Source organism: Aotus nancymaae, unplaced genomic scaffold, assembly GCF_030222135.1.
Source record: "Aotus nancymaae isolate 86718 unplaced genomic scaffold, 86718_ANA_hifiasm-v0.15.2.pri h1tg000010l, whole genome shotgun sequence".
In the NCBI taxonomy this organism is placed as follows: domain Eukaryota; kingdom Metazoa; phylum Chordata; class Mammalia; order Primates; family Aotidae; genus Aotus; species Aotus nancymaae.
In genome coordinates this window covers 28,561,230-28,571,781 of record NW_026988421.1, presented here as the reverse complement: position 1 = coordinate 28,571,781, position 10,552 = coordinate 28,561,230, and the positions used below count along the sequence as shown (strand labels likewise).

The following is a 10,552-nucleotide window of genomic DNA, read 5'->3' as shown; positions in this document are numbered from 1 at the left end:
TTCGTCATTTAAATTTTTTTATACAGATAAGGCCTCCCTATGTTGCTCAGGCTGGTCTTCAATACCTGGCCTCAAGGAATCCTCTCGTTTCAGCCTCCCAAAGTGCTAAAATTACAGGCGTGAGCCACCACAACCAGCCGTGTTTATTACTACTTCCGCTAGATCATCAACTCCATGAGGTTGAGGTTTTCTGTTTTCTTTAGAGCTTTTACTCAGAGCCTGTCACAAAGCATGTGCTCAAGAAAAATTTCCTGAATGAGTAAATTGGGTTAAAATCCTTGGGAGTGGGGCTCAGTGGGCTGGAATCCCGATTTCTGTGTCGAACTCCAGGCCACTGGGCGGCGTCCTGGGGTCTGGGGCAGGGCCTCCCCCTGCGCCGAGAGGGTCCCCGGGCGGGCGCGGTCCGGGCCCTGAGCCCCTGGGGCACTCTCGCGGCTCCTCCCACGGCGGGCGCGTCGCTCCTACCCCGCTAAGGCTACTGCAGGGACATTCCGGGAGCCGGCCTGGCGGGGCAGGGCGGAGCCTACGCTCAGCCCGGCCTCTGCTCACCTCATCGACGGGGGACGGAAGTCTCGGTCTCGCTCGACTCCCGGAGGGTCAGGTCTCGCCCGCGGGGCAGCTGGGCTTGGCCAAAGCCTGGGCGCGTTCCCGCGCGGCGGTGCCATGAAGCGCGCGGGGACTCTGCGGCTGCTCTCGGACCTGAGCGCCTTCAGCGGCGCGGCCCGGCTCCGGGAGCTGTTGACCGGGGACCCAGCGGTCCGAGTCCGCGGCAGCCCGGACGGCCGCCACCTGCTGCTCCTGCGACCCCCGGGGGCGCCAGCCCCGCAGCTGCTGGTCGCGGGGCGAGGGCCGGGCGTGGAGCTGGAGCTGGCCTGGCCGGCCTGCCAGCCCTCCCCGCTGGACGCCTTCTTCCTGCCGTGGCCAGCGCGGCCGGCTCTGGTGTTGGTGTGGGAGAGTGGCCTGGCCGAGGTGTGGGGCGCGGGCGTGGGGCCTGGCTGGCGGCTGCTGCAGAGCACCGAGCTGTGTCCGTGCGAGGGAGCTCGCGTGGTTGCCGTGGCGGCGCTCCGAGACCGTCTGGTGTGGTGCGAGGAGCGCCAGACCAGGGCCGAGGGCCCGCTAGGGCGGACCGCAGCCGCTTTCAGCCACTGTGTGTGCGTCCGAACCCTGGAGCCCGGCGGGGAAGCTGGCACCAGCCTAGGCCGCACACACGTACTGCTGCACCACTGCCCCACTTTTGGGCTGCTGGCCTCCTGCAGACACCTCTTCCTGGTGCCCACTGCCACCACCTGGCCTGGCGTGGCCCACATTCTACTCATCTGGAGCCCAGGCAAGGGCAAAGTGATGGTGGCTGCCCCACGGCGTGGCCTCTCCTACAGTAAGAGTCTGAATCCTGGACGAGGGGACACATGGGACTTTCGGACCCTGCTCCGAGGCCTTCCTGGGTTGCTGTCCCCCAGGGAGCCGCTGGCTGTACACACCTGGGCCCCAACTCCCCAGGGCCTGCTGTTGCTTGACTTCAGGGGCACTGTGAGCCTAGTGCAATCCCACGGTGGTACCCGGGCTGTGGGCACCCTGCAGGAGGCACCTGTAGGTCCGCGGGGGTCTGCAGCCCTAGGCACATTTCAGGGCACTCTGGCCTGTGTGCTAGGCTCCACCTTGGAACTGCTGGACATGGGCAGTGGGCAGCTGCTGGAGAGGAAGGTCCTAAGTACAGACAGGGTACATCTGCTGGAACCCCCAGCCCCCGGCATGGAGGATGAGGAAGAGCTAGAGACCCGCGGGAGTCTTCGTCTGCTTTCAGCCTTGGGCCTGTTTTGTGTGGGCTGGGAAGCCCCACAGGGTGTTGAGCTGCCTTCAGCCAAGGACATGGTGTTTGAGGAGGCCTGCGGGTACTACCAGCGGCGGAGCCTGCGGGGTGCCCAGCTCACCCCAGAAGAACTGAGACACAGCAGCACATTCCGGGCACCTCAGGCTCTGGCCTCGATCCTACAGGGCCACCTGCCCCCATCTACACTGCTGACCATGTTGAGGACTGAGCTTCGGGATTATCGAGGCTTAGAGCAGCTGAAGGCCCAGCTGGTGGCCGGGGATGATGAGGAGGCTGGCTGGACTGAGCTGGCAGAGCAGGAAGTGGCACGCTTGCTGAGGACCGAGTTGATAGGAGACCAGCTGGCCCAGCTCAACACCGTTTTCCAAGCCCTGCCTACCGCAGCCTGGGGTGCTGCCCTCAGGGCCCTGCAGCTCCAGCCAGATGGGAATGGCAAGCTGAGGTCCCAAGCACCTCCTGATGTGTGGAAGAAAGTGTTAGGGGGAATAACCACTGGAAAGGAACCCCCCAATGGAATATTGCCCCCCTTTGAACTCCTGTGCCAATGCCTGTGCCGGCTGGAGCCTCGATGGCTGCCACCCTTTGTAGAACTGGCACAGCAGCAGGGTGGGCCGGGCTGGGGGGCAGGGGGCCCAGGACTGCCCCTGTATCGCCGAGCCCTGGCAGTGCTAGGTGAGGAGGGGACCAGGCCTGAGGCATTGGAGCTAGAACTGCTCTTGAGCAGTGGGCGGCCCAAAGCTGTGCTCCAAGCTGTTGGGCAGCTGGTGCAAAAGGAGCAATGGGAGCGGGCTCTGGATGCTGGCCTGGCCCTCGGCCCCTCCAGCCCCCTGCTTCGAAGTGAAATCTTCAAATTGCTGCTAGCTGAGTTTGCCCAGCACCGCCAGCTTGATGCTTACCTCCCCCTGCTTTGCCGCCTGTGCCCACCAGAACTGGCTCCAGCTGAGCTCCTGCTTCTACTGCGGACATACCTCCCAGATGTGGGGCCCCCTGCCCCATTCTCTGAGCCTGGAGCAGAGCCCCCTCTTACTGTGGGCTTGCTCAAAGCCCTGCTGGAGCAGACTGGAGCTCAAGGATGGCCTTCGGGCCCAGTTCTAAGCCCATATGAGGACATCCTGTGGGACCCCAGCACTCCACCCCCCACTCCACCTCGGGACCTATGACCACCCTCCAGGCATCAGACTGCTCAGGGCCTGGAGGCTTGCTTGGGCACCATGTGGACAGGTACTGTGTCACTGACAGAGAAAATCATTTCTGGGACACAGTTATCAGGGAAAGATGCCTGGGACTTGGAGAGGCCCATGGTGGACCTGTATATGCAATACTCTTCTGTCTTCTGGAACTATTTTTAAGATGTGTGTGTGTGTTAAATATATACACTGTTGTGTGTTTTTAAACAGCTATGAGTCTCAGAGGATACAGGTTATAGAGGGAGTGGTTGGATCTGGATCTTTTGGCTAAAATATCCACTTCCAATCATGAAAATAGTTAACATTTATGAGCATTTAATGCTTCTCATAACCCCCGTGGGGAAAGTATTAATGTTATTCCCATTTTACAGAAAATAAAAGTTTGGAAAAATTAAATGACTTGACCAAGATCATTCAGCTAGAAATTAGCAGCTCAAAGATTGGAGCCACCTCACTGAATAGACCAGTAGTTCCCACCTGCTTGGGCTTGGATGTGCTCCCCATCCCTGGCTCCATACTGGCTTCTGGGGCCTGCTGAGAGGAGGGGGACTGCAGAGCTCTGCCCTTCCTTTCCCCAGGACTCCTCTGCTCCAGAGTAGGAACTGTGCTGGGCCCTGGGTCCTTGCCTGTCTCCACCAGGATTTCTGGAGCAGCCCCTAGTTTAGGGAAAGATTTGCCACAGACAGGAGAGCTGCCTGCAGAGCTCTCTGGCTCAGTAACAAAATTCACTGGGAACAGAACTACCTGTTCTCATATTCCTGCTGACTCCCCCAAGTCAAGAAATAAGAGCATCTACAACATAGATGTCTGTTTGTCTGGATTTATTCAACAGGCTCACCTTTGAAGAGTCCTTCGCCCTATGCCCACTTCTACCGAAGTAACACCTCAGCCTACCTCAGGATAGATCCTGGTTCTGGCTTAGGGTAGGACCCTGGATGCAGCTACTCAGCATCATCCCCAGTCCCAGATACCCCTTGTCCGGGCCTGGGGCCGAGGTTAGGGCTGCCACTCAGCTTTGTCTTCAGCTGGGACCTGCAGCTTAGATTCTGCTGGCCTTAATCTGGATTTACAGTGGACTCAGGCTGGGACTAATGAGACTAGGCACAGTTCCTGTCTCTAGGGAGAGAAGTAGCTACTTAGTCTTATCCATGGCTGGTGTTAACTCTTTAGCCTCATGGAGGTCCTGAGGTGACTCATCTACATGGCCAAGTCCTGAGGTACCATCTTGGCCTCCTCTGGAGCTTGGATGCCCCTTGTCCTGGCCCTCAAGCCAGGCTGCCTACCAATAGCTGGAGTCAAGCTACTGCTCTTCCCAGAGGCCCAGGGCTAGGGACAGTTCCAATCCTGGCCTCCACCTCAGCCCCTTCCTGATCTGGGAGGAGTTTCTCTTCTTGGTCTTGAAACTGGGGTCATGATGGCTCAGTGGGAAGCTGCTTCTTGTTCATGATCCTGCTTAATCATTGTTGCATCTTCTCAAATCTCCCAAGCCTGAGATTTGGCTTGGTCCTTCTGTGCCTGGAAGAGAAGGAATTCTACTCAGTGGGCTCCTGGGGGTATGGGCAAGGGAAGGAGGCCAGGTTTTTCCTTCAGGTTATATGGTTCAAGGAAGTTCCCTGGGACCATCCACTAGTAGGGCCTCCAGACTGAAGGTTCCCCAGCCAGCCCAGCAGCTCTGAGCGGCGCAGGTGGGTTTAGATGATGACTTTTACCTGCTTTGACAGGCTTGGTGCTTGATCACACTAGCCTTATCCTTCCCTTCAATGTGGAGGGTGCAGGTGATCCCAAATTACATCTCAGGACTTTGGCAGACGGCTCAGGGTTACGGGGATGCAGGACTTTGGAAACAGCACAGGGATCATCTGTGACTGAGTTTTGATGGAGTTTCTGAGAAGACTATCAGACAGACAGAGGTCTCTGAATAGGTAGGTGGAGATCTGAAGTCTGAGGTCTTTGGTTGATAGGGAGAGTCCCTGGACAAGATGCTGGGACCCAAGGAAATGAGAGATTCAGAAGCTAAAGTCCTTGGCCTTGGATACCTGAGAAAAGGAAGTAAGTTCTGACATTGATGGGTTTCATTTTTGCTTCTGTTTTTAAGAGATAGGATCTTGCTCTGTTGCCCAGCCTGGAGTGCAGTGGCTTATGGGCTCAAGTGATCCTCCTGCTTCAGCCTCCCAAGTAGCTGGAACTACAGAGATAGGCCACTCTACCTAGCTTGGTTGCCTTTTTTCTTTCTTTCTTTTTGAGAGAAGTTCTTGCTATGTTGCCCAGGCTGGACTTGAACTCCTAGACTCAAGGAACTCTCTCACCTCAGCCTCCCAAGTACCTGGGATTTTAGGAACATGCCACCGCACCCGGCTGCTGAAGGTTTTGAGTGGTGGACAAGGTCTCAGATCCAAGGTTCTGGGCAGGAGGAGTACAAGGGTCTGAAGTCCCTGGGAAGGTGAGGGGAGAATCCTAGGCCAGTGGGTAGGAGCATTTACATAGGTATGTCTCGCCTCAGGAGCTCTCTCAGGTTCACATGGCAGTAAAGCTAGGCACAAGGAGTGCCACAAGGAGTGTCACATCCTGGGTGAAGGAGAGGAAGCAGGGCACAAGTCTCCTCCAACTGCCTATGTGGCCTTAGGGACCCAAGCCTCCCTTTTACTTTTTTGGGTTTTTTTTGGTGGTGGGGAGACAGAGTTTTGCTCCGTTGCCCAGGCTGGAATGCAGTGGTGCAATCACAGCTCACTTCACCTCCCCAGTTCAAGTGATTCTCCTGCCTCAGCCTCTCGAGTAGTAGCTGGGATTACAGGCATGTGCCACCATGCCCAGCTAATTTTTTTTTTTTTTTTTTGGTATTTTTAGTAGAGATGGGGTTTCAGTATATTGGCCAGGCTGCTCTCAAACTCCTGACCTTGTGATCCGCCCACCTCGGCCTCCCAAAGTGCTGAGATTACAGGCGTGAGCTACTGCACCTGGCACTTTTTTTTTTTTTTTTTTTTTTTTTTGAGAATCTAGCTCTGTCACCCAAGCTGGAGTGCAGTGGTGCAATCTCAGTTCACTGCAACCTCCACCTCCTGGGTGGAAGTGATTCTCCTGCCTCAGCCTCCCCAAGTAGTTGGGACTACAGGCGCCTGCCACCACGCCCAGCTAATTTTTATATTTTTAGTAGAGACGGGGTTTCATCTTGTTGGTCAGGCTGGTCTCAAACTCCTGACCTCAGGTGATCTACTTGCCTTGGCCTCCCAAAGTGCCAGGATTACAGGCATGAGCCACCGTTCCCGGGAAAACCTCTCTTTTTCTTTCTTTCTTTCTTTTTTTTAAATCCAGATACTGCAAAATACCTCCCTTTTCATTTTCCTACTGCCTACCCATATTCCCAACCTTGTCAGTCCCAGTTCTATACGTTTTTTCCTGCACCAAGGAATCCTCTGTTCAAACACAGACTGCAGTCTCCGTGCTGCCCAATGACCAGACCACAGTACTAACAGCCACTTATGTCTTCTTAAACCTGTAAGGATTAGAGGTCAGAGCCACACACCTTCTTCTACATGTGGTCCGCAGGAAATTGGACCTGGTGGCCACAGTGGGCCAGTGTGTAAAAACCACTCCTGCTCTTCTCCCATACCCTGACCTTGCCTTCAGCCTGGCTCTAGCCACCTGTCATTGAGACTGTTACGGTGGCTTTATAATTGGTATCCTTGTCTCCTCAAATCTAACCTTGATTACCCAGAGTATTGTATACTATAGCAAATCTGATCAAGTTCAGCACCTACTCCAATATTCAAGGTAAAGGCCAAACTCCTAACAAAGCCATCCCTTCCTTTGTGTCTGGCACTGCCTCTCCAGTCTTCTCTCTAGCCACTCTTTTTTTATACTGTGATTTCCTAGTTATTTGTTCATCTCCCTGATTAGTATACAAGTTCCTTGAGGGCACAGACCATGGCTGTTTGTATTTTGGTATCCTCAGCATATATCACAATGCCAGGCTCCTAGTAGGTTTAAATATTATTATTGTTATTGTTGTTGTTTTGTTTTGTTTTTGAGACAGAGTTTCACTCTTGTTGCCCAAGCTAGAGTGCAATGGTGCGATTTCAGCTCACCGCAAAGTCTGCCTCCTAGGTTCACACCATACTCCTCAGGCTCCTGAGTAGCTGGGATTACAGGCATGTGCCACCATGCCCGGCTAATTTTGTATTTTTAATAGAGATAAGGTTTCTCCATGTTGGTCATGCAGGTCTCGAACTCCTTCAGGTGATCTGCCCACCTAGGCCTCCCAAAGTGCTGGGATTACAGAAGTGAGCCACCAAGACCAGCCTAATTATTATCGTAGATGCAGGAACTGACAAGGCTGTATGACCTGGGGTGAGAAGAAGGGGTTAAGCTCTGGCCTTTAGAGATTCTCTGGCTTTCTTCCTTTCTTCCCATAAGCCAGACTGACTCTTTGGTTGATCCAGCCCTGAAATTGATGGAAGTAAGTCAGGTGGATCTGAAGGCAGAACCAAGTCACCAAGGGCAGTGGCAGGGGTGAAGAAGCTACTGATCTGGGACCATCTTGGGAGTTAAGGTGGAGGTGAAAGGAATGGACATAACTGGTACTACCCAGGGCCCCGTGATCCCCAAACCAGGACAGATTGAGAAGAGATAGGAGAGCCTGAGTCAATGAGGTTCCAGTGGAGAGACTGGTGACAGGAGCTAGTGAAAACTGTGGGTTGAGGTCAAAGGTCTGGAAGATCGATCCTTATGTTGAATATGGCTGTCCAGGCTGGGCACAGTGGCTCATACCTGTAATCCCAACACTTTGGGAGGCTGAGGCAGGCAAAGAGATTGAGCCCAAGAGTTCGAGACCAGCCTGGGCAACATGGCAAAACCCTGTCTCTATAAAAAATACAAAAAATTAGCCAGGTATGGTGGCACGCGCCTGTAGTCCCAGCTTCTCAGGAGGTTGAAGTGGGAGGATTGCTTGGGCCCAGGAGGTCAAGTGTGCAGTGAGCTGCGATCACACCACTGCACTCCAGTCTGGGTAATAGAGTGAGAACCTGTCTTAAAAATATAAAAAATAAGACCCTGCAGGGGCTATATTCTTCCTAACCTGTCCTTTGGAAGTGTTCCACACTGTGTAGATGTAGCAGTTTCCTGGGTAATCAGGAAAAGAGGAGAGCCAGAAAGAGGGGAGGAGGGAGCTCTGGATTCCCAGGTCCCTAAGACGCCACCCCAGGCTGGAATGCCTGGCAGCCTTACTGCCCAAGAATGAAGGGGAAAAAATCCTGAGTGGCTACCCGAGGCGCCCTCAGTCTCTTCTTAGGCACAGGCTCCCCCTGGTGGTTACTCTTGTCACTGCCAACTCCACCCATTACCCTCAAACGGGTTCTTTTGGGATAGTGGACTGTCAGTGCGGGGTATGGGATTTTAGGGGAGACTAGGGAGTGGGGAGGGACACATCAGCAACCACTTCCTCCCTCCACCATACTGGTCACACCGTAGTGGATTCCCCAGTGAGTAGGTCTCCCCTGTGAATGTTGGGAAAGGGAAGGACATAATGTGGCTTTTACTGGGAATAAAGGAAGGGTTGCTTTGGAAGAGATGGGAATTGCTCCAAAGTAGAAGGTTGGAAGTGGATAGCCAGGAAGCATCAAACTAGAAAATGGGAGTCAGAAAGAGCGAGGATCAGGCTTGGTGGCTCACACCTGTAATCCTAACACTATGGGAGGCCGAGGCAGGCAGATCACCTGAGGTCAGGAGTTCAAGAGTAGACTGACCAACATGGCAAAACCCTGTCTCTACTAAAAATACAAAAATTAGCCTGGTGTGGTGGCAGGCACCTGTAATCCCAGCTACTCGGGAGGCTGAGGCAGAAGAATCACTTGAACCTGGGAGGCAGAGGTTGCAGTGAGCTGAGATAGTGCCACTACACTCCAGCCTGGGTGACAGAGAAAGTTCCATCTCAAGATAAATAAATAAATAACCAACCAGTTGGGAGAAGCTCAGATGCAGTCACGTCTGAGGCAAGGGGGATATGAACAGTTGCCCTGCTTGGTGTCTTCAAGCCAGGACTAAGAGGAGAGGAGAAAGAGGCAGGCTACTGTCTGCCCTTTCATTCTAGAGACCAGGCCTGGCAGAAGTTTCCTAGGTTTCTTAAATTTTCACACCTTCCCCCAGGCTAGTGACTTGGTAACCTTGGGGCTCTTTCCCCATGATAATGAACTGTAAAATCCTTCAAAGGAAAAGATACCATGTAGGTGTCTTTAGAGAGAAGTGAACAGAGAGGCAAATAAGTGTGGGGAGAGCTGAGGAGATGACACCCTCCTCAGCTTCCAATCTAGAGGAGTGAGGAGCCCCAGGGATTGTGTGAGTAGACAGTAAGCAGGCTGAGGCTCTAACAGCTTGTAGGAAGGAAGAAAGAGGGTGCAGATGATCAATTTGGATATGATATTATATGGCTCCCAGTTCAGTGAAAAAAAATCCCCAGAGTCACTGGGCACGCTGGCTCACACCTTTAATCTCAGCACTTTGAGAGGCTGAGGCAGGAGGATCACTTAAGCTCAGGAGTTTGACACCACCAGCCTGGGCATCATAGTGAGACCTTGTCGCTACAAAAAAAAAAAAAAAAAAAATAGCTGGGCATGGTGTTGCACACCTATAGTTCCAGCTACTTGGCAGGCTGAGGTGAGTGGAGTGCTTGAGCCCAGGAGGTCAAGACTACAGTGAGTTGTAATTGCACCACTGCACTCCAACCCGGGTGACAGACAGAGACCTTGCACAAAAAAAAGGAGGGAGGGAGGGAGGGAGGGAGCAAATCTCCAGAGAGGAAAGGAAAGGAACCCAGCTAAATGGCCATGTCCTTGTAAGAGGAGAAAACAGTGTTCAGGAGATAGCTTGAACTGACAAAATGATCTTCCTGGGGGTTTAACCCTGATGGCTTCCCCACTCATATTGGGACACCTTGCATCCTAGAGAACAGTCCCATTATGTGGTTGATCACATGGGAGTTCTTTTTCAAAAAGGTATTCAACAATGATATCTTTTTTTTAGATCTGTGAGCTGAGGAAAGTAAAATAATTTTTTTTTAAATGATGGGCAAGACTGGGAGTGGTAGTTTATGCCTGTAATCCCAACACTTTGGAAGGCTGAGATGGGAGGATCACGAGGTCAGGAGATTGAAACCATCCTGGCTAACACGGTGAAACCCCATCTCTACTAAAAATTTAAAAAAGTAGCTGGGCATGGTGGCATGTGCCTCTAGTCCCAGCTACTCAGGAGGCTGAGGCAGGAGAATCACTTGACCCCAGGAGGCAGAGGTTGCAGTGAGCTGAGATCGAACCACTGCACTGCAGCCTGGGCAACAGAGCAAGACTCCGTTTCAAAAAAAAAAAAAATGATGGGCAAAGATTAGGACCAGGTGTCTGGCTTGCCTCACTTGTCTTGTAAAGGCAGAATCCACCCCTTCAAATCCTGACATGAATGTCCTCATTCTTCCAAATCCTGACCAATGTCCTCACATTGTTCTATAGAGAATAGTAGTCTGGATGTTGCCAGTGCTGACCCTTCCTTGTCATCA

The 10,552-nt window shown here is 53.1% G+C and overlaps 1 protein-coding gene across 1 annotated transcript; it reads left to right on the top strand.

Annotated features, from left to right (window-relative positions):
- The first annotated feature begins 539 nt into the window (after positions 1-539).
- Positions 540-3,483, top strand: HPS6 (HPS6 biogenesis of lysosomal organelles complex 2 subunit 3). Its single transcript, XM_012439641.2, has one exon. It carries the CDS (start codon positions 664-666, stop codon positions 2,986-2,988), a length of 2,325 nt encoding a protein of 774 aa, XP_012295064.2. The 5' UTR covers positions 540-663; the 3' UTR covers positions 2,989-3,483.
- The last annotated feature ends 7,069 nt before the right edge of the window (positions 3,484-10,552 follow it).